The sequence below is a fragment of the Columba livia genome, chromosome 22 (genome assembly GCF_036013475.1).
Source record: "Columba livia isolate bColLiv1 breed racing homer chromosome 22, bColLiv1.pat.W.v2, whole genome shotgun sequence".
In the NCBI taxonomy this organism is placed as follows: Eukaryota; Metazoa; Chordata; class Aves; order Columbiformes; family Columbidae; genus Columba; species Columba livia.
In genome coordinates this window covers 6905699-6933211 of record NC_088623.1, presented here as the reverse complement: position 1 = coordinate 6933211, position 27513 = coordinate 6905699, and the positions used below count along the sequence as shown (strand labels likewise).

The 27513-nt window shown below is 64.3% G+C and overlaps 3 protein-coding genes across 9 annotated transcripts; 2 read left to right on the top strand and 1 right to left on the bottom strand.

The window, feature by feature from the left end:
• The first annotated feature begins 1799 nt into the window (after positions 1-1799).
• SPDEF (SAM pointed domain containing ETS transcription factor) lies at positions 1800-9278 on the top strand. Of its 3 annotated transcripts, none has more exons than XM_065038528.1 (6): positions 1807-2155; positions 5181-5654; positions 6169-6366; positions 6454-6501; positions 6937-7077; positions 7165-9278. In XM_065038528.1, the coding sequence occupies exons 1-6, from the start codon at positions 2098-2100 to the stop codon at positions 7341-7343; spliced, it is 1098 nt and encodes a 365-aa protein (XP_064894600.1). In that variant the 5' UTR covers positions 1807-2097; the 3' UTR covers positions 7344-9278. The 3 variants fall into 3 exon arrangements, with proteins under 3 accessions (XP_064894602.1, XP_064894600.1, XP_064894601.1); XM_065038529.1 differs by lacking the exon at positions 1807-2155 and adding an exon at positions 2665-3050; XM_065038530.1 differs by lacking the exon at positions 6937-7077 and having other exon boundaries at positions 1800-2155.
• A 21-nt stretch (positions 9279-9299) lies between these two features.
• Positions 9300-21078, bottom strand: PACSIN1 (protein kinase C and casein kinase substrate in neurons 1). 2 transcript variants are annotated; one of them, XM_065038513.1, is made up of 10 exons: positions 20939-21078; positions 13039-13159; positions 12572-12728; positions 12206-12441; positions 11898-12053; positions 11598-11773; positions 11224-11344; positions 11022-11146; positions 10569-10762; positions 9300-10415 (listed from the first exon to the last, which is right to left on the bottom strand). In XM_065038513.1, the coding sequence occupies exons 2-10, from the start codon at positions 13099-13101 to the stop codon at positions 10306-10308; spliced, it is 1338 nt and encodes a 445-aa protein (XP_064894585.1). In that variant the 5' UTR covers positions 13102-13159; positions 20939-21078; the 3' UTR covers positions 9300-10305. The 2 variants fall into 2 exon arrangements, with proteins under 2 accessions (XP_064894585.1, XP_064894584.1); XM_065038512.1 differs by lacking the exon at positions 20939-21078 and adding an exon at positions 16637-16793.
• On the top strand, positions 21068-27340 carry RPS10 (ribosomal protein S10). 4 transcript variants are annotated; one of them, XM_065038539.1, is made up of 6 exons: positions 21068-21091; positions 23255-23404; positions 23867-24038; positions 26226-26303; positions 26638-26735; positions 27252-27340. In XM_065038539.1, exons 2-6 carry the CDS (start codon positions 23255-23257, stop codon positions 27291-27293), a joined length of 540 nt encoding a protein of 179 aa, XP_064894611.1. In that variant the 5' UTR covers positions 21068-21091; the 3' UTR covers positions 27294-27340. The 4 variants fall into 4 exon arrangements, with proteins under 4 accessions (XP_064894611.1, XP_064894607.1, XP_064894609.1 ...); XM_065038535.1 differs by lacking the exon at positions 21068-21091 and adding an exon at positions 22279-22425; XM_065038537.1 differs by lacking the exon at positions 21068-21091 and adding an exon at positions 22280-22425 and having other exon boundaries at positions 26680-26735.
• Positions 27341-27513: the final 173 nt, after the last annotated feature.

The window sequence follows — 27513 nt, the reverse complement described above, 5'->3', positions numbered from 1 at the left end:
GCTCTGGAGCAAGGAGGTGGCACCAGGCACTGCCAGCACGTCCCCTCTGCCTAGGACACGCCGCTGTCACCCGGTGTCCCCATCGCGCTCTCCTCCGCTTTGCTCCTGGCTCCTCCGGGTGCACTGTTTTGGTGTTTGCTCTGCTAACAAGCAGTAATTAAACCTAATGAACAAGGGAGACCTGAGGGTGATGCCGCAGCGAGGAGGTGCAAACCCATCTCGCGCAGCCCATGCAAACCGCGATGCGCTCCGCAAACCGCCTGGCCGAGCTGCCAGGGGACGGCGCGGGACGGCCGCGGCCCCTTCCCCGCGCGGCCCGTGTGCGCGCATGCAGGGCTTGTGCAGGTTTTACTGTCTCCAGATTCCGCAGTCAGACATCTGCGTTTCTGTGCTGTGATAAGATGCTCCGGGGGCTGTGCTGTGAGCTGGCAGCACTGGGGAGGACACTGGGCAGCCGGGACCCCCCGACCTGTGCCGCATCTCCGTCCTGTGCACCCTCCCCACAGCAAAGCCCGGCGGCACTGGCGGCTTCCCAGGCACAGCTGCTCGCCCCCTGCGTCCTCCCCAGCCCACGGGCCCCCCCACCCACCGCCACGTCTTACGGCCCAGCCGTGTTTACCAAAACAGGGGAGAAAATCACCCCTTGAGTAGCAGGAGCCCTAATCCGGGGGGAACGTTTTCCCCACGATAAGATAACATTGAGCTGTTTCAAAAGGGAGGCAGAAACTCCTGGTGCTGCCGATAGTGTGGCGAAGCCCTTTGCCAACACACCGGGCGGGCCGGGGAAGCCGTAACTCAGGGGTCGCCCTCCGACGGGGTTTTATTTTCCTCCTGGCAAACAGCTCCGACGGGCAGCTTATCGGCTGTGCCGCGCCGCCGCCGCGCACCGGGGCCGGGGATGCTGGTCCTGCTGCAGCGCTCTCCATGGGCTGGGGATGCTCAGCCCAGGCGTGATGGCCACGTGGCCACGGGGATGCGGTGACGTGGGTCTGACCCGGGTGTCACCGCAGGTGTTTGTGGCTGAGGTTTTGTCTGACGTGGGTTTTTAAGGCATGAGGGAGTTTGATCTCGGCAGTGCTACGTCTATGGGAGAACCCCCTGAACTGCCCTGTGCTCTTCACATGTTAAAAAAAGACAATAAATACCGACTCAGTGTATGTCTCGCTCTGAACAGCTTTTTCCTGCTTATGCCGGTGAAGACAACCCAGGCCCGGAGCGCTGCGCGTTCCTGTCGCGCCCCGGCCGCCCCGTCCTGCGCAGGCAGCAGCACGACCCTTGGGAGGAGATGGGGCCGTGTCCCGCGTGAGGGACCGTTTGGTTGGAGTCAGGGGCTCCTGTTGTCCCCAATGGGCTCTTCTTGTCCCTGACGGGCTCTGAGCATCCTTGCTCACAGCTTGTTGCTTCCACCGCAGCACTTGTGTGGGTATCGCTCGGGGACGCTCCTGGGTCTGCTCGGGGATGCTCCTGGCCCAAAACGGCCCAGCCTGTGCTGAGGCAGCGATGCTGAGCTGCAGGGTCTGGCCAGGGACTCTTGTGCACCCACCAGGTCTCTGCTGCAGGGTCCAGCTCCAGCAGGAGCCTTTGGTGTCACCCCTGCAGTGTCCCCATCTCTTGGGTGGGTGTGCCAGGCGAGGGTGGGAAGAGGTGAACGGTGCCCAGATTTGCCCCCCTTCCAGGGTCCGTTTGGATCTGGACCCAGCACCCCGACACACCCCTCAAGGGTTAAGCCCGGCTCAGGCTATTCAAACACCTCCAGCTGAGGTAAGCACCCAGCTTGTTTGTTCAGGTAAATAAGGAAGGAATTAGATATAATGGGCAAAGGAGGCATTTGCTGAGCACCTTGCACTCGGCTGGGCCACCGGCTTCCCCCTCGCGATCCCCGGCACAGCCGCTGTCTCTTTGTCCCTCTGCCACCCCTGGAGCTGCACAGCTGCCCTGTCCCTGTCCCTGTCCCGCTGCTGCCTGCCCAGAGCCGATGCAGCTCGGCCCGCGGGGCTGGCGTTGAGCAGGCAGGGTGCTGCTGGCTGCCCCCCAGCCGGGACACCCCGCTCCGGGCCATGTGCCCCCCGGCCGCCGCACCGAGACGCGTGGGGATGGATGTTCCCCCCCTGCGCTGGGACACACGTGGATTCTGAGCCGCCCGTGCACCCTCCAGGTGAGCCCTGCGCTGCCGCCGCGCCCTCCCGCTGCTCCACCAGACCCACCAGCCTCCCCGGGGCTCCTACAGCCCGTTCAGCGTCAATTTGGGCAGACACGGTGCCATCCTGCGCACATCCCGTCCCACGGCTCCTCGCACCTCCCGCTGCACCAGGGCTCAGCGGGGATGCCTTGTCCTTGTCCCCCAGCATGAGGTTCCTGACGCTTCTCAGGACGGTGTCACCCGAAATAAAATGGGATTGGTCAATTTTGCACCCTTGCAATCCCCTCCTGCTCGAGCGAGGAGGGTGGAACAGGAGCCCAGGCTTCTCCCGTGCCCACCGGTACCAGTGGGGATACTGGGGAGGGACCCACAAGTCCTTGTGCCAGGGGGAGGCGGGGGACAGTGGCTCTGGGACAGTGTGACTGGTTAGCAGCCGGGACCCTTTACAGAGCGTCCAGGTGGCTGTGGAGGAGCTGCCAGCTCAGAGGTGTCTCTATAAAGCGCTTTGGACCCTTTAGGAGACCCGCACCATGCCAGCGCTGCGCTGCTTCTCTCCTGGGCGTATTTTTTGTCGGTGCTGAAGGCACGTTGGCTCGAGGTTTGATTTTTGCGGTTCTGCTTGGTTAGTGAAACACAAACGCCACTCGGCTGCCAAATCCCCCACAATACGGGCTCTCTCATGGGCAGGAGCTGGCGGGGAAGAACGGGGCTGCTATAAATAGGGGCTCCCTGGCCCTGCGTGGGGAACACCAAGCTCTGCTGCTCGCCCGGGGACACGGAGCACCAGAGCTCCGCTCAGGCCACCGGCGCCTTGTGCCCGTCCCCCCCCCGCTGTTTGCCTCCCCGCGCCGGTGGAGAGGGCAGCCTGACCCGGGCGTGGGGACCGTGGGGACACCCCGTCCCCGCGCAGGTAACGGCAGGAGGAGCCGGGGGGTCTCAGTGGTGCTGCAGAAGGCTGGGGGGAGCTGGGGGTCAAGGACCCCCGGGATGGGCAGCATCCCCCCATCCATGTGTGCAACATGGGCCCTGTCCCCAAGCAGGTACCGTGGTGACCCCAGAGCTGGCGACTGTCCCAGCTGTCCGGGAAGGTGTTTGGGAGCACGCAGGGGCTTGGGGACACCCCGGGGTTCCGCGGGCAGCACCCCCTCCCACCCCCTCTGCCGGTCCCACGGGGCTGCCCGAGCCGCGCTCCGGCACAACCTGTTTAACCACAGATTTAATGTTAATTAACAGAGCCATTGTTTGAGGGTGGTGGTTGGGTGCATTTCCTAGTTATTTATTTATTTGTTCTTGCTCCCAGGGGCTGATCCCAGCTTCCCTGTCACTGCTGCTGGCGCTGCTGCCCTGAGAATTTCTCAGGAGAGCTCAGGGTGATGCAGGAGGTCCTGATCCCCAAACTCACCCCCCTCGGCTGCATCATCCACTGCGTCCCCAGCTGTGATGGGGCTGAGTCCCCATGTCCCACGGAGCTGAGCCCTGACCCGGTGTCACCCAGACCCCGCACTTGCCGCCCGCCCCACGCCACGGGAGCCCGTCCCAGCCCCACGGCCCTGGGCATCGTCACCCCAAGGGAACATCTGCGTTCCTTTTCCCAGCTGCTGTTGGAACCAGCCACTCGGGCTGGGCTGTCACGGTGCCCTTTGGCGGCAGCTCCTGCCGCTTCCCCTCACCCACGGAGCCCCCAGGACCGGGGCCGCGCTCACTGCCGGCAGCGCACACAGGCTGGGAGCACTTGCCAGGGCTGATGCAATCGCCAGCGCGGCTTGGGTGGGAACGTGACGGTTTCTGGGTTGCCATAGGGGTCAGTGCTCCCTGGGAGCACCTCGGTGTGTCTGGGGTTGCCCCTCCAGCTCCCCTTTTCCAAGGAAAGGGAAAAAAGGGAGAGGAGAGAGAAACAGCCACCCGAAGCAGTTCTGGGAGCAAACAGGTCCCCACCCTGCGTACCAGCGCTGGAGAAAGTCAAACAGAGGCCCCCGCCCTGGGAGTACAGCACCGCTGGCAGGTGGCGGCTCCGCTCATGGGGACACTTACCCCAGGGATTGGGTCCTGCTGGTCCCGGCCCAGAATAGGGGATGGGATGGGATGGGATGGGATGGGATGGGATGGGATGGGATGGGATGGGATGGGATGGGATGGGATGGGATGGGATGGGCAGCCCTGCTCCTCCATCCGTCTGGCTCATGGCTGCGGGAGCGAAGCCTGGCAGAGGCGGGATGGGCAGAGGATGCACCATGAGCACAGAGCATCCCCGAGGCATTGGGGACGAGACCCCCATCCCGTCCCCAGAAAGCTGTCTGGAGCGGCACAAGCTGTTACGCCGCCCTGTTGTGCCGGGAGCAGCGTGAGACTGGATTTAAGGCTGATCTGCTAAAGCTCTTCTTCTAATCTAGAGCAAATCAAGGAGAAGTTTGGAAGCCAATGCCATCTCTCAGGAAACTGTGGGCAGGGGGGCACCCCCTCTCCCTCCTCCCGTATCGGAGACAGATGGGGACGGGCTGAGTTTTGGGTAGTTTTTCTTGCAAGAGAGTAGAAAGGAAGTTCTGGTCTGGGGGTTGGCAGCAGCAGCTGAGTGTTTGGGGCTGTCACTGCTGGGGCGCCCTTGGGTGACAGCAGCAGGTGATATTTCCATGCACAGGAACATGCGTGTGTGGTTCAGGCGTCCTGGAGCCCTGGGTGCCCACTGGCCACCCCATGTAGTTGCTGTGGAGGCCCCCAGCGTGCCCGCTGCTGCCTGCACGGGTGTCAGCCTGGCTGGGACCCAACCACTGCTGACCTTCGTGCAGTTCTGGGGACACCCTGAGACCCTGTGGCACTGCAGACCTGCTCGCACCCAGGTTCCCTGTCCCTGCACACTGCTGCAGCCGGCGACCCCAGCAGCGGGGCAGCCCCGGCGCCAGGGCTGACCCCAGGCTGGCGCTGGTCCGCGGGGCTCCTGGGAGGCGCTTTCCCCTCTAACAGGCTTAGCTCCTGCCTTTGTGCCGGGCTGCGGGCGGGAGGCACAGCCGGTGCCGGGCCAGCATCCCCTCCTCTCCCTGTGCAGGTTGGGAGCTGGCGCTGAGCGGAGCGATGGGCAGCACCGGCCCCGGGCTGACCGTGCTGCCCCCCGGCCGCGCCCCCCGGCCCGAGCCTGCCCTGCTGCCCCCCCCGAGGGACCCCGACACCCACAGCTGGGGCTGCCCGGACAGCCCCAGCCCCCCCGGCACCCCTGAGCAGCCCGTGCCCGCCTTCTGCCTGCACTACTTCGACATGCTCTACACCGAGGACATCGCCTGGGCCACCAAGGGCACGGGGGACCCGTCCCCGAGCGGCGCCCCGGGGGGGCGAGGGGAGGCGCCGAAGGAGCCGGAGCAGTGTCCCATCATCGACAGCCAGGGCCCGGCGCTGGGGGCCGGGGGGGCCCTGCCCGGCAGCCTGGCGCTGGAGGAGCACTCGCTGGAGCAGGTGCAGAGCCTGGTGCTGGGAGAGGTGCTGAAGGACATCGAGACAGCCTGCAAGCTACTCAACATCCCCGCAGGTGGGTGCCCCCCCGGGGCTGCGGGTGGGTGTCCCACCACGGGGTGCAGCGAGCGGGGGACGTGCTGGGACTTGACCCGCTCTGCAGCTTGGGGGCTGTGGGAGGTGGGATTGGGGAGCGCGGCTTCTGTCCCCCTGTGGGCATCGCTCCGGGCAGGACCAAGTTCACTGGGGAGTTGCTGGGGTGTTCTGCTGGGGACGTCACTGCTGTGACACACGCAGTTTCAGGACATGCTCAGGTTATGCAGGCTCTGCCAGCAACTCCTCGAAGCGTTTGCTGTCACCCGGGGTAGCGTAGGGAGCAAGCGGGGCTCCAAAGAGCTGGATGAGGCTTCCCAAAGCAAAGAGGTGGCAAGGGGACAGTGTTGTCCCCGGGCTCAAGGGCAGGCCAGAGCGGGCGCTGCGGGTGATGGTGCACAGGGCGGGAGGGGCGGGTTCCCGGGTTGCTGGGGATGAGATGAGTTTCCTGGGGCTCAGCCCGGGCCGTCGCCAGCCGCACTCACCCCTGTCCCCAGACCCTGCGGACTGGAGCCCCGGCAACGTGCAGAAGTGGATCCTGTGGACGGAGCACCAGTACCGGCTGCCGCAGATCGGGAAGTCCTTCCAGGAGCTGTCGGGAAAGGACCTGTGCGCCATGTCTGAGGAGCAGTTCTGCCAGCGCTCGCCCGCCTGCGGTGACATCCTGCACGCCCACCTCGACATCTGGAAATCGGGTGGGTGGCGGGGCCGGGAGGGCGCTGGGGGGGGCGGGAGGTGCTGCGCAGGGGAGGCGCCCCCTGACCCCCGCTCCTCCCTTCCAGCTGCCTGGATGAAGGAAAAAGCTGCCCCAGAAGATGTGAAATACAGCGGTGAGTTCTGCACAGGCTCAGCTCCGCTGACCTCACTTCTGCCTCAGGCAGGTCTGGGGGATTCGAGAGGTCACTCCCCGCTTCACTGCAATTACCTGGTGTGTTGGAGCAGCTGCTGCAGCAGCAGCCGTGTGGTTGCGGCTCCCTCTGCCCTGGGCAGCCCCTGGGCTGTCTGTGAGGTGCAGCCAAAGGGAAACGGCTGCGAGACCCTCACGGGCCCCATCCCGCACCCCACGCACCCCCGCAGGGCTGCGTAAGGGCAGGACCGAGCTGTTTTCCCTGCACCATGACAGCGAGGAGAAAATGATGCTTCCAGCCCCAGTGCCTGGGCTGACCCCAGAGACCCGCGGGTATCCAGGCGGGATTCCCCAGACCCGGACTCGTGTGGGTCTCTGGGGTCCCTCTCCCCACGTCTCACCTTCCCTCCCCGGGCAGGAGGTGACGCCGGCTGGGCGGACAGCGAGGCGGACTCGTCCTGCGCCGGCCAACCCATCCACCTCTGGCAGTTCCTCAAGGAGCTGCTGCTGAAGCCCCACAACTACGGCCGCTTCATCCGCTGGCTCAACAAGGAGAAAGGTGGGAGGGTGGGTGCTCCAGTGGCGCTGTGGCGGGTGCTGGTGGGGCAGGTGAGGCTGTGACCCCCCTGCCCTGCTCCCCTCCCAGGCATCTTCAAGATCGAGGACTCGGCGCAGGTGGCCCGTCTGTGGGGCATCCGGAAGAACCGCCCGGCCATGAACTACGACAAGCTGAGCCGCTCCATCCGGCAGTACTACAAGAAAGGCATCATCCGCAAGCCCGACATCTCCCAGCGCCTCGTCTACCAGTTTGTACACCCGCTCTGAGCGGCGGCGCTGGGCCAGGCTGCGCCCCGCAGGGACAGGGACCGCGGCCGCCTCCCTCTGCCTCCCAGCCGCAGAACCCGCCCTCCAGCGCCAAGAGCTGTGGCCGGGGCCAAAGGCTCAGACCCCCCAGGACCTGCCAGTGACAGACCATGGGACGCCCCTCACCCCCCAGCCGTGGAAGGGAGGGATGAGCCCCCAGCTGAGGGACCACCGCTGTGCCCACGTGTGGGGCAGGGACCGTGCACATCCCCATCTCCCGACAGCACTCGGGGGGGGACACGTGCGGGGCCAGCAAAGGAGATGGGGGTTGACGGGGGTGAGATAAAGGCAGATGGATCTGCAGCTGTCACAGGGCTCCCCGCACCCCGGGGCCCTTTGGCAGCGCCAGAAGGTGGGAGGACGGCTGGGGTGACACCGGGGAGGAGCCCCTGGCACATTGTCCTCACACCCTGCAGCATCGGCAGGACATGGGGGCCAAGAGCATGTCCCAGCAGGAGACCCCGATATCCCCCTGGGGCGGGGGTGCTGTGGTGGGGGCCCTGCCCTTTGCGGCACCCCAGCTGCACAGACGGGGCTGCCCCGGCTCCAGGCATGGGGGGACAGTGGCTGCGCTTGTCCCTCCCGCATTGCGCTGGCTGTGGTGGCTTCACCCCCACCATTGTTTGGGGAGGACAAAGCCTGTGCGCGTGAGCAGGGGACAATGGCACCTGCAGGGACAATGGCACTGGCAGCTGCCCCCGCCGGGCTCTCAGTGACCTGACCTGCGCTGGAGCTGCCTGGCAGCAGCAGCACCGCGGCACCCAGGGGTGCTGCCCGCCCGGGACCCGGGGACCGTGGGCGCCCCTCGGGACGGGCACATGCCCCGTCACTTCCTGCTCCAGGACACACTCGGCTTCTCCCCTCCATGGGCGTTTGGGGCTGAAAATGGACATTTTGCGAAGGGAGCGGCTGTAAAACACAAGTGCGTGAGGGTCCCCTGGGCCGGTCCCCCACCCCTGGGCATGGGGACACCCAGATCCCCTGAAGCCCAGGTCCCTGGCCCTGGGCTCTTCCCTTGGTTTGGGCTTTGTCTGAACTGACTGGCTGTGGAGTTTGGAAGGGGACAGGGCAGCTTTGCCTCCTCGCTCTGGACAGTAAATCTGAGATACGACCTGCAGAACCTGGACTGGGACAGAACACGGGATTGCTCCAGCTGCGCAGTCCACAAGAGTCTGTGTTACCCGGCAATGCTGATATTTTATATTGTAATTTCTTCATTTGTTTATTTGCTTTCTGGCTTTGGCTGGTGGCAAGTTGTGGTTGAGGTTCAAATGAGGAGGGTAGACGGGCAGCCCAGGTACCCACAGGATGCTTTGCAGGAGTTTGAAAGGAAAAAAACCACCTGGTTCTTGGTCTTTTGTTTCTAACTCAAACCAGCTGCCGGTGGCGCCGCTGCCGTTGTGGCCGTTTCGTGCTGCTCACGCGGCAGAGGAGCCCGTCCTGCCCAGCCGGGCCGGGGCCAGCGGGTGCAGCGCGGCTGGGACAGGAGCAGGGGCAGCGGCAGCGGCAGGGAGGGAAAGTGCCGGGGCCTCTGGAAAAGAGGGGAAGAAACGGGGGAAAACGAAAACCAAAATGTGTCTTGTGATTTCCTGCGTGTGACCGACGCTCCTGCAACCGCCGTGGGGGCACCAGGGGCTGGGCGGGGTGCTGGTGCCCCAGAGCTCGTGCCCCTTGGGCAGGTCCCGCACTGGGCGGGTGACAGGCGGGTGACAGGCGGCTGCATGTCCCTGTGGGGAAGGTGGGGTCAATGGCGGGGAAAGCTGCTTTATCTTCACAAAGCTTTGCCCAGCACGTGCGGTTCCCAGAGTCTGTGTCTGCTCCCCCCTCCCCAGCCCCTTTGTCCCCAGCGATGCGCCCGAGCCCCCATCCCAGCGCACGGAGGCAAACGAGGACCCAGAGGACGCCGACAGAGCTCGGTTATTTTCGCTTGCTGCTTTTTGTTGTATCCACGTTAATACAATCACGATATATATATATCATATATATACTTCTTAAATTACACAATCAATGTACAAAAAACCGGGGTGCATTGCTGAGACAGGTGGTTGGTTGGGTTTTTTCTGACTGTTTTGTGGTTTTCTCCCGTCTGCGCGCCTGGCAGGGGACGTGGGGCCATGCCCAGCGCGTGGCGCATCTCCTGCCTCCACCGGAACGCTGGGTTCCTGGGGCCAAGAAATTCCCAGACCCACGGAGGGGGCAGGAGAGGAGCGGGGGAGCAGGCGGGAAGGCGATGCCATTGGTGCTGCCGGGGTGACGGTTGGAGGAAGATGAGGAGATGTGCCGGGAAGAGCTGCCCGGGCCGGAGTCTGCTGCCCGTGCCGAGCCTTCATCCTCCTCCTCCTCCTCCTCCAGCTCTGCTCCCGCCCGTGCCGCGCAGGGCTGGACGATGCTCGTCCCCGCTCTGCAGGAAGGAGGCGGATGGGACCGTCCCCAGCAGCACCCGAGCTGGTCCCCCCGTCCCAGGCCGGGCGCAAAGGTGCTTGGATCCCTCTCAGTGTTTTGGGGTGAATTTGATGGGTCCCAGGAGCTCCAGCGCTGTGCGTTTCGGAACAGTTCTAGCCAATCAGAAGGTGGCTCATGATTTCAGTATCTTTAAAAACCAACCGATCAGAAGCTCTCACTGGTTGGGCTTTAAGATCTTGAGGTATCGGCTTTTCGCTCGGAAAAACATCAACTAACGTAGACAAACAGACAGCGTCATCTTTCGCTTCACATAATCTTAGAAGAAGAAGAAAGCGACTATGCAAAATACTCTTCGGAGACAACTCTTAAAAAAATAAAAGCTTGGTCGGAAAATATGTCTGAATCTCTAACTGTGAGGAGTGAAGGACCAGACGGCAAATGGCTGGTTGGCTGGTGGAGAGATGGAGACAACGGAGGGTGGATTTATCTGCTGACGGCGATGAGGAGCACACCACAAGACTTAGATTGCCTCCACATAGTTGGCGGGGTAGAGACCCAGCTGCCCGTTGTCCAAGCGCCCTTTGCACCAACCCTGCTCGTCTTCTTCCCCGAGTTTGGTCAGTTCATCGCCTGGAGAGGGAGGTGGGAAAGGGGGAGCTCACTGCAGGTGTTGGAGCTTCTTGTCCCACCCCGTGTCTCCCCGGACAGAGCTGCCGGGCGCTCCCAGGACCGATCCTGCGCACGCAGGTTTGCAGGGTGAGAGGCGAGGGGGACACACCGTACCTGCTTTGAAGCTGAGTTCATCCTGCTCCTGCCCATCGTAGTCGTACAGAGCCCGCACCCGCACGCCCTTCCCCGCCGGCTCCTCGTCGAAGGGGTTGGTGCCGCCGTTGGCCTCGCTGGCGTTGAAGGAGTTGCTGCCCTCGTCGTCAGACCACTCGGCGCTGTAGGTCTGCCCGCGGTCGTGGCTGCTCACGCTGCGGGGGGAAGGAGGAACAGGGGCCATCAGAGCTGGGGGGACAGTTTGGGGGGCAGCACATGTGCCAGGGACACCAGGGAGGATGCTGCACCTTTCCCGGCGTTACAGGGGAGCGGGAGCTGCCGTGGGCAGGAACCCCAGCAAGACATGGAGGGAGGACAGAGGAGAGTGGTGGCTGTCAGTGAGGACATCCCATGTCCCACTGGCAATGTTTGCGCAGACAAAGGCCGTGCCTGTCCCGTGGCATCTCCCCTCACCTCCCACGCTCGCCCGCCGATGCCCCCGTCTCGCCCGCGCTGCTGGCGTTGGTCAGGGTCACCCCCTCGCCCTTCTTCTGCTTCTCCTTCCGCGTTATCGTGTGTGTCAGGTCCGGGTTCCACTCCTGCCAGCACAGAGCATCCGTCCCTGAGTGCCCATCCGCCCGCGGGGCCGCCAGCACCCGCGGGTGCCCAGCCTCACCTCAAACTGGGGCCAGTTCATGGGCATCCCGGGGCCGCTGGTGCTGCGGAACCACCGGAGATCCTCCTGCGCGTCCGAGAGGCGGATGGTCTGCTCCAGCTCCCGGTACACGTTGGCATAGCTGCAGGGAGAGGAGCAGGCTGGGTGCTGCAGGTAGGACAGGACCATGGTGGGTGCCCCGGGGATGGGGGGGGACAGGAACATGCTCAGACCGTGTCACTGGGGCGCCAGGCTCCCGCACAGCCCTCCTGCCACCCTGCCACCTCCCAGGGACCATCATGTCAGCCAGAAGCCGCGGGAGCGGCTCAGCCTGGAAGCTCCCGGTCCCCACAGGGCTTGGGCAGCACCAGGACACCACGCGCGGCGGCACCCACCTGCTGCTCTCGGCCAGGTTCAGGTGCCTCTTGATGTCCAGGAGCACTTCCTTGAGGAAGTTGAGCCTCTTCTCCTCAAACTGCTGGCACTGCTCGAAGACCTGCTCCATGCTCTCGATGTACTGCGGGGTGCACTTGTTCAGCTCGTCCAGCACCTTCTCGTACTTCTCCTGGGTCTGCAAAGGTGCGGGAGGGAACCTGGGTTGGACCTCAAGCACCTCAGAGCCCCCTTTGGGGGCTGACAGGGTCTGGCTAGCGGGCTGCCACGCTGGGGAGCCCAGTCCAAGCCAAGGCGCGCACCTTTTGCACATCTTGCTTGCACTTTTCCACCTTGTCCTGCAGTTTCTTCTGCTGCTCGGGGGTGTTGTTCTGCTCTGCCTTGCTGTTGGCTTCCCGGGTGACGGCCAGCTTCTCCTCCTTGCAGGCCAGGTGGTAGGCTTTCTTGGCTGTCTCCAGCTGCGGAGAGGAGAGCAGGGACATCAGAGCAGCGTCACAGCCCCTGTCCACCCTCTGCCTGCAGGGAGGTGCCCCCGGGTCCCCCAGCCCGGACTGGGCACCCAGAGCTGGGAGCTCCTGGGGTGCCCCAGGACATGCTGCGCTTCCCTCACCTCCTTGAGCTTCTTGGCCCAGGGCTTCTGGGCTTTCCTGAACCCATCCTCAGCCTCCTTGGCCTCCTTGAAGCCTCCCATGATCTGCTTGTGGTAGGCGTCCTTCTGCCAGTTCTTGACCTTCTCGAAGTCGTCATTGAGCAGGCTGTTCTTCACCTCCTGGTGCAGCTCGCTCACCTTGTCCGCCTCGGTCATGATGGCCCCCCAGGCCCTCTCCAGGCTGCCGTACTGGGGACCTGGGGGCAGAGGGGACAACTGGGTGTCACACCACAGCCCTTGGCCCCGCACCTCTACTAGGTGACACTGTGACGGTGCTGGGGGCCCGCAGGCGTCCTGGGGGAGCCTGTCCCGGGGCGGCCGCAGCACCTTTCTCGATGAGCTGCCTCCACCGCTTCGACCAGTCGGTGAGCTGCTGCGCGTAGGACTTCTCGATCTTGGCCCGCTCATGCACGCAGTTCATCAGGTCATTGCAGAGCCGGTGCCCGTCGTCAATCCGCTTCACCGTGCGCTTGTAGTTCCCCACCTGGGAGGGGGACGGGGACAGGCAGGTGTGGGAGCAGGGGACAGGCTGGCCTGGGGTGGGGATGCGGGGAGCACCGGGCACTTTGGAGGTGCAGGGATGGAGCTTTTGCTTTGGGGCTGCTCCAGCCCAGCTCCTTTTGGTCCCCTCCATGGCCCCTTGGGGACAGCCGAGGTCGAGCCCTCCAGCAGAGCCGGGGACAGCGGAGCCACGGGGCAGCAATGGCTGTGGGAGGGGACGGCAGCGCTGTCCCAGCGCAGGGGACACCCCGGGATGCAGGGACAGTGGCTGGGGGAGAGGGGCCCGCACTCACCTCCCAGAAGCTGTCGGTCGTTTCCTCCGCGGCCGCTGCCGACTCGTCGTAGGAGCCCGACATGGCTGCGGGCGTCAGTGCGGGCGCTGGGCGGCTGTGGGGCAGACCCCCGCCTCATGCACTGCGGGGAGACCAGAGGCACGGGGGTGGGCAGGGCAGCCCTGGCCCTCCTGCCCATGGGACAAGCATCCGGCTGAGGGGACAGGGATGGGGACGGTGCCCAATTCAACTGCAACCCACAGACTCTTCCAGTGCCCACACGTGTCACCCACTCAGTGCCACCCAAACCCCCCAGAGCTGCTGTGCTGGGAGAGAACTGCGGGAGTAGCGCGGTGGGTCTCAGCAGCCAGGGCCCGGCTCAGCACCGCCTGTCCCTGCGTGTCCCCGTGGGGCCAGTGGCCGTGGCAGGGCTGCGGCGGGGGATGCGCTGCCCAAAGAAATTCTCCCTACATTCCACCTAATCTGTCCTGATCTTCAGAAAAACGGCATCCCCGAGCATCACGTGGCCCCGCCGCATGGCTTAACCCTTTGCTGCTTTGCTGAGAGCTGGGGCTGGGGGCTGGTGGGTGGCATGGGGAGGACAGACAGGGGATGCAGTGGCCATGAGCATCGTCATCATACCCATCCTGCCCAGGCTCCGCTCAGTGCTCCCACGGGGACATCCTGGGAGGATGGGGGCCCGAAATGGTTACTGGAGCGCAGCGCAGGGCTCACTGTGCTGGAACTAACAGGGCCTGGCAGGGATTTAGTGATATAACCAGGGAGGCACCAATCCCTCCGCCAGTTAAAAATAAACGCGTGACTGTCCCTCGCTCAGCCGCCGCGGCGCAGATGGCCGGGGGGCCATGGCGATGCGCACTGCAGTCAGCACCGGCCCCGCTGCCGGCGGCACCTGGTGCTGGCCCGGCACCCACGGCACGACCACCACCCTGATACAAACACTCAACGGCTGCCCCGGTGCCTCACAGTGGTGGCAGAGCCCCCACGCGTGGCTGCCCCCTCTGCAAGCCCCGCGCATGGCGCAGTGCTCAGTCCTTCCCTGTGCCACTGCTGCAACGGGCAAGGGTGTCCTTGGGGTGACAGCCCCATCACGCCCAAGGCCAGAGCGGGGACCCCGGGAGGGAGCGCACCCACGGCCAGGGTACCCTGGCACCCACGGGCACACGGGCAGCTCCAGACCCCCACCCAGCAGCAGAGGCCGTGGGGCACTGCAGGACATGGCTACCGCAGCTCCCGCTCCTTGCTATTCCCTGGCCAGAGCCACAGCCTGGGGGTTATTTTTGGCTCTGCATCACTCCCCAGCCAAGGCTGCCGCTCTCCTGCCATGCACAGCCACCCCCGCACGCCCACGCGTGTGCCCCCGCCACGCTGGGCCGCCCCGGCTGCCTGTGCCACGCGCCAGCCCCGCGCCCCCAGCTCCTGGCACAGCCCATCGCTCCGCATCACGGCGCTGTCGCTGACACCCGGCACCCGCAGTGCCGGCGGCCGAGACACCGCGTGGCGCGCTGCCAGCCCCCGCCGCGCGCGGCCGCCAGGGCACCCTTGGCCCAGGGGGCTCCGCTTCAACCCCCCGGCCCCGTGTTTCCACAAAGCTGCCAGAGACAAGCCGCAGAGCATTTGGCACCGAGTGACGGTGGAGTCTGGTCCCGCTCCTGCCCCCGCGTGCCCTCGGGCAGCAGCCGCCCCCTGCTCCTCTGCTCCTTCCCGCTCGCTGGGCGCTGAGCTCTGCCACAGCTCAGCTCACCCGCCAGCACTGCCGGGGGTCTCTGCCGTCCGCGGGGCCCGGGCCGCGGCTGCCGACCCTGAACAGGCAGGAGGCTGCTGCAATGCAGAGGCTGGCGCTGCCCGCGCTGCCCGCGCTCCCGCAGCCGCAGTGCCCCGTCCCCATGCAGGCAGGGCCGGCCGGCTCTGCTGTCCCCTGGCAGAGGGGCTGGCAGCCACAGCGGCCTGACGTGGAGCCGCAGCCCAGCCCACGCTTCCCCGTGGATTCAGCCCGGGCAGCACCGCGGGGCCGGCGCACACCCGCGCACGGGGCTGCTCCAGCAGCGGGGCGGCTGCCAGGACAGCCGGTCCCTGGGGGTGACACGTAGGTAATGATGCAAAATGTCTTCTGGGAGCCACTTTTCCAGTGAGTCCTGGGCGGGATGCGCCCGCAGCAGCCGCCTTGCTCCAGCTGAAGCCGCCTGCATCAGCCAGGGCGTCTGGGCATCGGGGGTTCAGCTGCCGCGGGGACGCGCTGGACCCTGCTGGGTCAGGGCTTGGGTGCTCCCCAAAACCGTAGTGTTAGCAAAGGGGATTCAATGACCCTGGAACGTTACCAGGAGCCACACGTCCCATGTGCAGATGAGAGGACGCCAGCCTCGTTGGCCAGGGGGGTAACGCGCTGCAGGTGCTGCCAGGTTGCAGTAGCCAGGGGCCAAGAGACACGTTTGGTCCAAGTCCTGGCAGAAGGGTTTTGATTTTGTGTGTGCTCTGCAGAAACCTTCACCTTCCTCCTGCGCCCCCCAGAGCGACCCTGCTCAGAGCGGACACCCTCCAGAGTCTTCCGGGGATTTACCAGCCTTGTGCAAAAATTTCTGGAGGCACGCACGGCATCTGCAGCTAAGGCAAGTGTCTCTCGCCAGGGGAGCCTGCAGCCGGGCTCGGGTGCAGTGATGTGCCAGGAATGTGGATGGAGCCCACGGCGAGAGCAGGAGCAGGAGCAGGAATGTCAGCCCCAGGCTGGGGAAGGGAAGATGGGGCTCAGCCTCAGCTCCTGGGTTTTCCACTTGCCTCCCAGCGCCGCAGCCTCAGTCTGCACTCAGCTCGCCACGGTAAACAAGGATGCTCAGCACTCGAGCAGGGACTGCTCTGGTCCCCGGAGCCGGGTTCAGGCAGAAATCCAAATATGAGGATTGCAATTAAACTGAGAAGTACCAAACGACTGGTGGAGGATATGGCGGTGCTGTCCCCCGGCGCCCGCATCAGGGAGGCGGCAAATCAGAGCATCACGCGCTGGCACGGGGTGGGGGGTCCCGTTCCCTGTACCTCGGTGGGACAAACCTGGGGCTGGTGGTGACAGGAGGTGAACGGGGCTGCCGGGAGGAGGGCGATGGGGGGCAGCGGGATTTCAGCTGCCTCTGGTGGGGGAAGCAGACCTGGAGCCAGAGGGGGCTCAGAGTGGGGGTGGGAAAGCAGCGGGACAGGGTGGGGAAGAGCAGGGGGGAAGCTGAGGTGACAATGACAAAAGGAGGGGCTTCAGTGATGGAGTGAGGTGCTCGGCTGAGCAGGGCAGCAGCGGCGACAGGGACAGCACAAGTGTCGCCCCCCCCATTTGCAGCTGGGGAAACTGAGGCACAAACGCAGGCGCGCAGCAGCGTGGCAGAAGTGTCCCCGGCCCCAGTACCCCCTTGGACACATGCAGCAGTGAAGTTCATGCCCCCTCCAGCCTTCCCGTCTTGCAGACGGGATCAGGGGACACCATGTCCTGGCGGGGGGTGCAAACCCCCCCGTACCACCTGGTCCTCGCACAGCGTCCCCCCTGCGCCCCCCATCCCGCAGGGGACACGGCATCCCCCCCAGCCCGGGCAGCCCGCAGAGCCCGCGGGGCTGCGCTTACCTGGGCCGGGGGGACCGGGACCGCGGGGGCTCCGTGCGGGGGGGCTGCGGGCAGCGCGCGGCTCCGCTCCGGCCGTGCAGCAGCGGCGGCGGGGGCGCGCACGGCCGCGGGCACGCGCCCTGCCTGCAGCCGCGCGTTTCCATGGCAACGGGGGATGGAGCCGCTGCCTGCAAAGGTTGCGAAAATCATCCGGGGGAGAGGATGGACACCCCCACCTCCTTGTCCCGCTGCCTCCGCTGCACGGGGGGCTGCGGCGTGGGGCACGGGGCTGGGGGGCGGGGGCGCCCGCAGCCGGGAGCGCGGGGGTGTCCGGCCCCCGCGGCGGCTCTGGGAGGCTCCTTGGGGAGCTGGGTGAGGATCCCAAGGGTCCTCGTCCTGCCGCTCCCAGGGCCCTCGTCCCTCCTGCACAGCCTGCACAGCCGGGGACAGCTCGCTCCCTCCTCTGCCCCCGCGGGCTCCGCCACCCCCGTGGGCTCTGTCACCCCTGTGGGCCTTGGGAAGGGGCTGCAGGGAGGGCGTTCAGGCTGCGCCACAGCTCTTACAGCAACAAACACCCCAAAATGCCTTTGGAGACACAGCCAGTGCTGCCTCCTTGCCAAATGTGCCAGCTGGGAACCGGCTGGCAGGGGAAGCAGAAGCCGTTCTTCCCACTCGGGAAGTGGGGCTGGGGAAGGGGGCGACGGGGGCGGCACCTCACTAAGGCTTCCTCAAGGTCAGGGAGCCGGGCAGCATCCTCCCCACTGCCATCTGCCTCCCCGAGCCCTGGGGCTCCTGCCTGGGGTCACTGGAGCTTATTGTGGGGTAGGGGTGCTGGGGGGCTACAGCCCCCCCACCCAGGAGCTGCCGGGGTGCCAGGAGGATGTGGGTGGGGGTAGCGGCAGACTCTCCCTTCTCAGATGCCCGAATGCACCGCGCTGCATTTCCCCAGCACACAGGTGATGTCAGGGAAATTAAAAGCCAGCAGGAGACGGGCGCTTCCAGCCGAGTAACCGAAGCCGCTGCAGAAGCCGCGGTAATGAGGCTGCCGAGCCGCCGCCGCCGGGATCGGGTTGCCCAGAGAATGCAACCGGGTCCCGGGGGGCTCTGCTGGCCCCTGATGCCAGCTCAGCTTTCCCCTAACGAGCACCTTCGACTTAATGAAGCTCAGTGGGGCTCTCTGTGCTGCCCGCCTCCCGGCTCTTTCCAGCTCCGTGCCATCCGAGTGCATCTTCCCAGCTCATGGCTGGCCAGGAAGAACACAAAACCCTCCATGTCCGGCTGCAGCTGGCAGCGGTGTGCTAGATCCAAGAGATCTAACGCTTCCTGGACCCGACATGGGAGCGGGGACAGACTGTGGTTCCTGTGGGTAACGGGGGATCTTTGCCCAGAGTGAGGGACCAGAGGGTGCTGGTGAGCTGGGCACCATCCTCACGGGCGGTGAGCTGTTGGTTCTCAGCACAGCACGGCTGGACCATCCCGCTGCTCCTGCCCCGGCAGCCGGGAGGAGCAAACGCTCTTGGCATTAAGTGCTGGGGCTCAGGGTGACGAACACTCAGCAGGGGTATAATGGGGGGATCTCAATGACTTGGGGGTTCTCCAGTGCTGACAGCCCATTGCCACCCACTTTGTGGCAGATGTGGTCCACGCAGGGAGCACTGACCCACAGCTCATTCCGCACAGCTCGGGCGGCTCCGTGCTGGGAGCCGGCGGAGCCTCCGCGGCACGAGGCTCCCGCGATGTCAGCAGGTTCCTTCCCAAAAGCTCAGCCGTGACAGACATCCCTGGCTCTCGCCACGCCACTGCTTACTATTTCCCACAGTAAGTCATTTTCTCTTCTGTAAAATGAGCTTCGCTGTGGGAAGCAGTGGTCAGTATTGGCAGGAAATAAGCCCTGATTTATTGGGCCACTTGCCGCTCTGGAGTTATGGCTCTTGGAGCGCCACGGCACAGTGAGGAGCAGAGCAAAGCAGCCCAGGCTGCCAGCGGCGAACCAATGTGGGCAGGACAGACAGAAATGCCAGGAGCCATCAGCCGCTCTGCCCACCACCAGCCTTTGCACCAACATGGGGGGCGTTTGCAGGCCCAGCCCGCTCCTGGCTGCATCCCCAGCAAGGCAAGGAAAACACACATCCGAAATGACAGCAGAGCCCCCAGTGCTGGTGCTGGGAGCAATGGGAGAGCCCCCAGCCCACGCTGCTCCAGGGCAGGCTGCCTGCGGGTGGGGCAGAGGGGGGTCCCACACTCCGGCACCCCGAGCACCGCCCTGGCCTCCCGCTGCCCCTTCCCGCTTGGAGCGTGGGATGGGCCGGTGCCCCGGCGCTCGCCCCCGCCACAGATGCGCTGCCAGTCCCAGGAGTCCTCTGGGGCTTGCTGGGAGCATGCAAGCACAGGGCTATTTTGCATCTCTAATTAGCAGGGGAGGATAATTGGCGGCTCTGCAGCAGTTACGCAGAAAGGCAGCCATTGTGGAGGGCCCCGGCGTGGGGCAGGTGCTGCCAGTGACCCGGCTCTCACCGAAACAATCCCACTCTGTCTGCTCAGCCCTGGTCGGGGCAGCCCCAGGGACGGTCACAAAAGCTCCATTTTCCTGGGACTGGAGCTGGATGCAGCTGCCCGGGGAGCCCCACATGTTGCCCTGGCCACAGCGATGGCAGTGCCGGGCCCCGCTGTCCCCTGCCCCGCGCCATGCTGGGACAGACGGATGCGGGTTCAGCCTTGGGAAGCGCCGGCTGGGTGTGGTGGGTGTGGCGGGTGTGGCTCATCCACAGCAGCGTGGCACAGTCCCCGGTGCTGCTGTCAAGGTGTTGCACAAACACCAGTCGGGCTGGCTGCCCCACGGGGACAAAGTCTGTCCCTGGGCAGAGCCACCGCCGAGGTCTCTTCCTCCTGCCGAGCTGTGCCGGGGAGCCCAGCGGTACCCCAGTTCCAGCCCAGCGGTACCCCGGTTCCAGCCCAGCGGTACCCCAGTTCCAGCCCAGCGGTAGCCCAGTTCCAGCCCAGCGGTACCCCGGTTCCAGCCCAGTGGTAGCCCAGTTCCAGCCCAGCGGTACCCCGGTTCCAGCCCAGCGGTACCCCAGTTCCAGCCCAGTGGTACCCTGGTTCCAGCCCAGCGGTACCCCAGTTCCAGCCCAGCAGTACCCCGGTTCCAGCCCAGCAGTAGCCCAGTTCCAGCCCAGTGGTACCCTGGTTCCAGCCCAGCCATATCCCGGTTCCAGGCCAGCTGTATCCCAGCTCCATCCCAGCTCCATCTCCCAGCACAGCCAGGGGGACCAGCACGCTGGGGACAAAGGATTTGCAGCAAGGAGAGGAGGGGTCAGCACCAGCTGGGGGGTCATGGATTGGTGCAGAACCCACGGCAGGACCAGCACCGGCAAAGCCAGTGGCCGAGAAATTCCCCAGTTTTCTCTTGGCTCCTGCAAAGGGAACATGAAATCCCAGGAGCAGGGAAGGACTCCCAAGGCTCTGGCCGGGGTTTGGGGTCAGGCGTGGGGGAGCCGCAGTGTGGCAGAGTCCTCGTCTGGGCCCAGCTGTGCTGCGACAGTAGCGCTGCCCTGCATGTTTGGCTCAGGGATGGAGTTTGCCTGGGGACAGTGACGCGGGGGCCGAGGGGAGCGGGAGCAGCTCGAGACGCTGCTGGGGAAGCTCTAATCCGTTTAGCAGAGCGCTGGCTTGGCCATTTCCAAGGCAGGCGCAGGAGCGGCCCCGAGGAGGCGCGGGCAGCGCGGGCGGCGTGGCGGGCAGGCACGGCAGCTCTCCTGCGCCGCGGGATCGGCCGGGAGACGCGTTTCTCCGGGGGTTTGCTGCAACTGTCGCAGCATCCCGGGGGCTGCCCTGTGGGGGTTCCTGCCCCCAGCTCCACCCTTGCTCGCTCTCTCAGAGAGAAAGAAACGAGGCAATAAAACGGTAGCAAAGCTCCAGGCGCCTCGGGACGTGCCGCATCCCTCAGCCCCGGGCAGCCCGAAACGCGCAGGCACAGCCCTGGGGGGTACGAGCCCCCCCAGCCCGCGCACCCCGCAGGGACGAAGGGGCAGGCAGCAGTCCCTCCCACCACCCCGTTCATCCTGGGCCAGCCCCAAAACCTCAGTCCCGCCGCCCCGTGTGCCGGCAGAGCTCACACCCTGCGGACAAACGGGGCTGGGGGTGAGCACCGGCCCCTGCCTGCCGCGGGACCAGAGCCGGGCCCGGGCTCAGCCTAAGCCGCCCTGCAGAGCCCCAGCTCCCCGCCGTCCCATCCGCCACCCGCGGGGCGTCCCCACCGCGCCCGAGCCACCGCCCGCCCCCCGGGAGCCCCGCCGGCCCGACCCCCGGCGCCGCGGGCGATACCTCGGGGCCGCGGCGGCCGCTCCCGGCTGGCGCTGCTCACCGGCGGGAAGGTCGCGGCAGATGGGAGGGGGGGTAAAGATCAGCGCGGGATTATGGAGGCATTTTTAGCCGCCCAATCCCCGCCCCGGCGTGACGGCTCCGTGGCCGCACAAGGTGACAACACGATCGCGGGGACGGGTGGGAAGGAGCCGGGAGCCGCGGTGGCGGGGGGTCCCCGGTGCCCCCTGCCCCTCCGGGCGCTGCCGCCCCCTCCCGCTCTGCTGTTCCCTTCCCCTGCGTCTGCCGGCAGCCGCCCCCCGACCCGAGGGGTGTCCCCGGGCTCGGGGTGTTTGTGGGGGGCACAGGAAGCCAAATCGCATCGCTCCGGGGGTGTCCAAACCTCCAAACGGGAGGAGCAGCCCGGGGCTGGGGGACGTGGCACAGGGGGACGGCTCCTGTCCCCGCACCGTGCCCGGGGCCACCACGGCCCCCGGGCCGCGAGCTGGGGGCTGCGGGCAGGAGCTGCGGGCGGGGGCTGCGGGCAGGGGCTGCGGGCGGGGGCTGCGGGCAGGGGCTGCGGGCAGGGGCTGCGGGCGGGGGCTGCGGGCAGGGGCTGCGGGCAGGAGCTGCGGGCAGGGGCTGCGGGCAGGGGCTGCGGGCAGGAGCTGCGGGCGGGGGCTGCGGGCAGGGGCTGCGGGCGGGAGCTGCGGGCGGGGGCTGCGGGCAGGGGCTGCGGGCGGGGGCTGCGGGCGGGGGCTGCGCGTGGCCCCAGCTCCGGGCCGCACGTTTTGGGGCACGCAGTGAGTTCGTGCCTCCAGCGCGCCCTTTGCCCGGGCGGGTGAGCCCGCGGGGAGCGGCGGGCGGGGCGGCCGGCTCCAGAGGGCGCTGCGGGCGGCGGTGACATGTGCCCGGGGACGCGGGGCTCCTCGCCCCGTGGCTGGCGACAGCCCGGCGGCCACCGGGACCGCGCGGGGACGTGACTCGTGCCCCGGTGCGACACGGGCCTGGGCTCGCCGCCCACCCGCTGAGCTGCTTCCCCTCCGAAATGAGGGGCTGGGGACAATGTTTGTGTCGCTCAGTGCGGCCACACCGGGGTGGAGGGGCGACACGAGTGGGGACGTGGAGTGACATGAGTGGAGATGTGGAGCGGGATGTCAGTGGTGGGGACGTGGAGTGACATGAGTGGAGATGTGGAGCGGGATGTCAGTGGTGGGGACGTGGAGTGACATGAGTGGAGATGTGGAGCGGGATGTCAGTGGTTGGGACGTGGAGTGACATGAGTGGAGATGTGGAGCAGGATGTCTGTAGTGGCGCCAGCCGACGAGGGGCGACAATTCCCATCAGGCACCGCAGCGGGCACCCCCGTGCCTGGGCTAGAGGGGGCCTGCGCGCGCCGCTCAGGCAGCGCCGCGGCCACCCGCACCGCTAAGGGGCCTTCAGGAGGCCGGAAGCGGCTGCGCGGCGCATGCGCAGTCCTTTCCGCTCCTGGGCCCGCTGCCGCCGCCACGGTGAGGCCGCGTCCCGGGCCCGCATCGGCCGCGCATCGGCGCCATCCCGGGCCGGCGGCGCGGGGCCGCGGCTGGGCAGCGCCCGGGAGCCCCGGCCGGCCCCCCGCGGGGGCATTTCCGGGATGGGGGGGTCTAGGCCCGGGTCTGCGGCGTGAGCGGGGCGCTCTAGGCCGCGGGGAGGTCCCGGTACCGGGCGGCCGGGCCGCAGCGCCCTGGGCTGGGGCGGGCGCGCCAGGCTGCTCCCGGACACCCCCAGGCCGCGGGGCTGAGCCGCGGCGGGAGCCCGCGGGGTTCCCAGTGGTGGCTCCGGGGGGCTGCTCGCCCTGCCCTGCCCGCGGCCGGCGCGGTTCCGCCGCCGCGTCCCGAGCGCTGCGGGTCCCGCACCCGGCCCGGAGCGTCCCGAGCGGCCCTCGCTGGGGCGGCGGCGCGTCCCCGGTGCCACCGGCCCCGAGGGGGGCGTGGGGGGTTCCCCGGGCCCGAGGGCACCGAATTGACGGCGGCACGGGTGTTGCCTGGCGCTGGCGGTGAAGCGGAGCGCGCCCTCACCCGAGCCGCGCCTCTCGCTTTGACACGGGACAGCTCACGGTTGAAAACGCGGGGACGTGATTCAGTGTGCACGGGCAGCGCTGAGCTGCTGGGGTTTCCTCTGCAGCGAGCGGCCGGGGCGGAAAGCAACGCGGGGGTTCCTGCAGGAGACAGTAACGTGGGGGCGCCGCTGGGGCTTGTCGTACCAACTAGCAGTGTTCGTGTTTTGTTACTTCTGGCAGACTCCTGCGTGTGTTAATTTTAAATCACCAATGTTTATCGCATGCCACTTACTCTTCTTTAGATGTTGATGCCCAAGAAGAACCGAATTGCCATCTACGAACTCCTTTTTAAGGAGGGAGTGATGGTGGCCAAGAAGGACGTCCACATGCCGAAGCACCCCGAGCTCGTGGACAAGAACGTGCCCAACCTCCACGTCATGAAAGCCATGCAGGTGCGGCGGGGCGCGCTGGCCTTGTGAACCGGGAATTAACGTATCCACTGCTGTCGAACAAACGTCGTCACTCGTTGCCTTGCATTTGATGATTCTTCCCTATAACAGTTGTTTTCCCGTTTTCCTGATTTTTGCGGTCTCCTCTCTGATTTATTGTTCCCCACAGACCACAGGTTATTCTTTTGTTGATGTCCTTGTCTAGCTCTGTTTTGGAACTGGAATACCTCCACGCGCGGTAGCTGTGTATTCTCTCAAGGGAGAAACACGATCCACATTTTCTCAATGGGAATGATGCTGTAATTTTGTGCTCTGCATGTGAGCTTGTATCGGTTTCTAAATATTTGCTCCCCACGTACCCCTGATAAGCTCTTGTGTTCATAAAAAAGCCCGGTGATGGTGTCGATCGGAGATATTGAATGACGATAAGATCGTACACGAAGTAACGGAGAATTCTCTCTCTAGTCTCTGAAATCCCGTGGTTACGTGAAAGAGCAGTTTGCGTGGAGGCATTTCTACTGGTACCTGACCAACGAGGGCATCCAGTACCTGCGCGACTACCTTCACCTGCCCCCCGAGATCGTCCCCGCCACCCTGCGCCGCAGCCGCCCGGAGACCGGCAGACCACGGCCCAAAGGTGAGCGGGGCCCGAGCCGACGGCGCCGGGGGCCGGGGCTGCGGGGCGGAGGTGGAGCTGTTAGGGCAGGTGTGGTGGGTTCTCAGCTGGACGTCTGCTTCCAGAGCAGCCTGGCTCAGTCACCGTGAGTTTGGGATGTATGAACGTGAACAGATTGAGGAGACTTGTAGGTTTTATTGTTTTGTATTTGGTGCTGCTCTGGTGGCCACTGGCCTGCTGGAAAATGGGAGAGTGGTAAAGAAAGCTGCGAGACTGACTGAGAAATGCTGCGAGTTGGGACTTGGCCTTCTCTGGTAGCACCAGGGCCTGGAGTTGCTGAGCGCCCACCGGCACCGCGGGCTGCGGATCGCGGGGCGGCTGGTGCCCAGGCACAGCGAGGTCTGAGGCGGGGGGGGCCCTTCCTGACAGGGCTTTCCAAGTGCTGGTCTTGGCTTTGGGCAGAGCCTGCAGCAGTCACTGCAGTGCTCTGCTGGGGAGACCGTGTGCGCGCTGCCGGTCTCATCCAGCAGCCACAGAGAACCTTGTCTCTGGCTGAGTTATCCATAGCAAAGTGACAGGAGAGGCTGTTGTGTGGAAGCTGAGTGGGCTTGGATTGCCAAGATGGGGAACAAACTCAAACTCAGGTGCAGCGCACAGGGACAGGTTTGATGACTCAAAGGAAAAACAGCATTGCCAGTTCTCTTGGGGCAAGAAATGTTTCTTCCCCCTCAAGGCAGGAGATGCGGGGGTCTGTTTGCCTTGTGTGGAGCTGCCTCTTGTGTTTACCAAGAGTAATGCTGTAGGATGTCATCCTGCCCTCGAAGGACTCGCTCTGTGAAAGGAGAATCCTGTGTGACAAAGCTGTTTCTGGTAGATGTCAGGAGTCTGCTCTTCCTGCATCTGAGCCACATCATGTCCCGTCAGCAGGTGCTGGGCATGAACTAGGGATGGAGGTTGCGGGCACGGGATGCCGAGGGCTTCCCCTCCGTCTCCTGCCAGTTGTTGTTCAGCCTAACAAAACGGGAGCATCATCTGCTTCAAAGGAAAGCATTGCATCAAAGCCAGGAAGGTGATGGTTTCTTTGATCTCTGAGTAGCTTTGGGTGTTACCCAATTTATTCTTCAGATGCTGTGTTTATCCAGCGAGCTAAAGAAACTGCATGTCTAACGGGAGGTGGAGCTGCCAGTCCCTGTCTGAAATGTACTCGGGTTTGTGCTGCGAGGAGGCTCCGCTGTGCAGCACCTCAGCCCTTTCAGGGCGGTGCTGGTGAGCTCTGGTCCGCAGCCGGCGGGGCCGGCTGCTTGGGCGGCACAGCCGGTCCGTTCTGCGCTGTTCTCTGACTCCCTGCCCGAGGCTGCAGTGGACCAGGAGTCGCAGAGGCGCGTGTGGAAGGTGGCGCAGAATCCAAGCGCGTGGGTCTTCTTCACCTCTGCAGGTCTTGCAGTGAGTGGGACTGTGGGTACACCGTGTCTTACGCCTGTGCGTGGAGACCTTGGCCTGGTGCTGTGGGAACGTATTCCACAGAATCGTGGAATGGTTTGGGTTGGAAAGGACCCTAAAGATCATCCACTCCCCTCCGGCGTGGGCAGGGACACCTTCCACCCGAGCTCCGTCCAACCTGGGTTTCACCGTTGCCCAGGGTGAACCCCCCAAGAGCGGCGCAGAGGGGGTTCCCCCACATCTTTCTTTCCTGCAAGTGTCTTGTCTGATATTAATCTGATGTTACATAGATAATCTGCTTTTAGTTTATTAACCCACTCCATTGCGGAGGATTTGTCACACTGATAGTGCAGCTTTGGTTTACGTTGCGGTCAGAATATCGTGCAGTTGTGACTTAGCTGTGAACAAGCTTGTTGGACGTGACAGATTCCCTGTATTTCTGCTTTTTTATTATCGCTAATTTTTTGCTCTTGTTTGAAGGCTGGAAAACTACTGAGATGATGCTGCAAAATCTGTTTTTCACATTATTTACCTTCAACCTAAGCACCAGCTGGTGCGCTTTAGCAGATTTCACCCTTAAAGTGAAGTTTTTCTTATGATGTCACATTTTTGTTGAGGTTTATGTACACTGAGCTGTCACAGATGCAGTTCTGCTGGTAGATCTAATACTGAACTGGGGAGCTGTTTCCACCTTGAGGTGCAGGCTCACCCGTGGAATGAGTGGTTTGTGTCCTGGATAAGCAAAGCGTTTGCTCTTTTCCCTTGTAGGTCTGGAAGGCGAGCGCCCTGCACGTCTCACTCGGGGAGAAGCTGACAGGGACACGTACAGACGCAGCGCCGTCCCACGTGAGTGTCCCTCGTGTTGCTGTGCAAGCATCAGGCTGACCTTGTCTTAGTGAAGGTCATCTCTTTGGGAGAGTTGTCTTCAGTATTGCCCTCCTCTCAAGAAGAGAAGGGCAAAATCAGACTATTAGCGTAACTTAGGCATTCGCACAACAGACTTCATCTGTATCTGCCTATGGGTATGAGTCTGTTCTGGAATTCTGTCAGCCTGGACTGGGGGGTTTTCTCTGGGGTGGGTTCAGTAGCTCTCTAACAGTCTCAATAACAGCTATTTTACTTTGCTATATTTAGCCTCAGTTTTAGTCGTCTTTGATAGTAAAGCTTTGATTCCAAGCAGGAGCGCCGTATGTGGTCAGTAACGCATTCTTCTCCTCTTCAGCTGGTGCCGACAAGAAGGCTGAGGCTGGGGCTGGAGCAGCCACTGAATTCCAGTTTGTGAGTATTTGCAGTCAAGTTTTACTCCCGTTATCGAGGCTTTGATTAGGGGGAAGTGGACGGGTGGTACCTGTGCGCTCTTCAGCGCGGGGCTGCTGGGTCTGCCAGCCGGTGCTGGTAGTCCCCATGTGCCCACCTCGCTGACCACGTCCCTGTTGGGGACATGACGTGATGGCCTCGCTGCTGTGACGGGAAACCCCGTGAGAAACAAGCCGAGCTCTCCGGAGGAAACACACTGTCTTACACTGCAGAAATAGAGGAGTTTTGGACATGACCCACAGAGCTGGCTGGGATGGGTTCATTTTGTTTAGTCTCGCTCATATGGTTAACCTGTGTCAGGTAGCTGGTCTCAGATCAAAATTAGGCTGTGCTTGGAGCTGGGGATGCTTATCAAACCATGTGAAGCTGAGGAAAGACAGCTAACGCTTGCGATGGTGGTGGTTCTCGCTGCTGTGTAATTGCTGCTGTCACTTGCTTAATACGGTGACTTCTAATGCTGTCCCTTTTCTGTTGCAGAGAGGCGGATTTGGTCGCGGACGTGGTCAGCCTCCTCAGTAGAACTTCCTGCTCATGTTTTGTGTATAATAAAATAGGTGAAAATGCCACCTGGGTTGCATCAGTGTGTCTTATTTAAGTGCATAAATCTAGAGCTCACGTAGCAGGTGACTCAAATCTTTGGCGCGTGTAACAGCAGTAACAGAATGACTTGTGATTAGAAGCAGGTTATACGAAGGAACTTCATAGCTTTGGTGGTTGCTGGCGCAGGGTTCTGCTCTGA

Coding starts and splice junctions, on each gene's coding strand:
- SPDEF (XM_065038528.1), top strand. CDS start 2,098: ATGTTCCCCCCCTGCGCTGGGACACACGTGGATTCTGAGCCGCCCGTG. Junction 6,502..6,936: donor AGAAGATGTGAAATACAGCG/GTGAGTTCTGCA, acceptor CTCCCCGGGCAG/GAGGTGACGCCGGCTGGGCG. Junction 7,078..7,164: donor CTGGCTCAACAAGGAGAAAG/GTGGGAGGGTGG, acceptor CTCCCCTCCCAG/GCATCTTCAAGATCGAGGAC.
- PACSIN1 (XM_065038513.1), bottom strand. CDS start 13,101: ATGTCGGGCTCCTACGACGAGTCGGCAGCGGCCGCGGAGGAAACGACC. Junction 11,774..11,897: donor GCAAGCAAGATGTGCAAAAG/GTGCGCGCCTTG, acceptor GCACCTTTGCAG/ACCCAGGAGAAGTACGAGAA. Junction 11,345..11,597: donor AACCTGGCCGAGAGCAGCAG/GTGGGTGCCGCC, acceptor CTCTCCCTGCAG/CTATGCCAACGTGTACCGGG.
- RPS10 (XM_065038539.1), top strand. CDS start 23,255: ATGTTGATGCCCAAGAAGAACCGAATTGCCATCTACGAACTCCTTTTT. Junction 23,405..23,866: donor ACGTCATGAAAGCCATGCAG/GTGCGGCGGGGC, acceptor TTCTCTCTCTAG/TCTCTGAAATCCCGTGGTTA. Junction 26,736..27,251: donor CAGCCACTGAATTCCAGTTT/GTGAGTATTTGC, acceptor TTTCTGTTGCAG/AGAGGCGGATTTGGTCGCGG.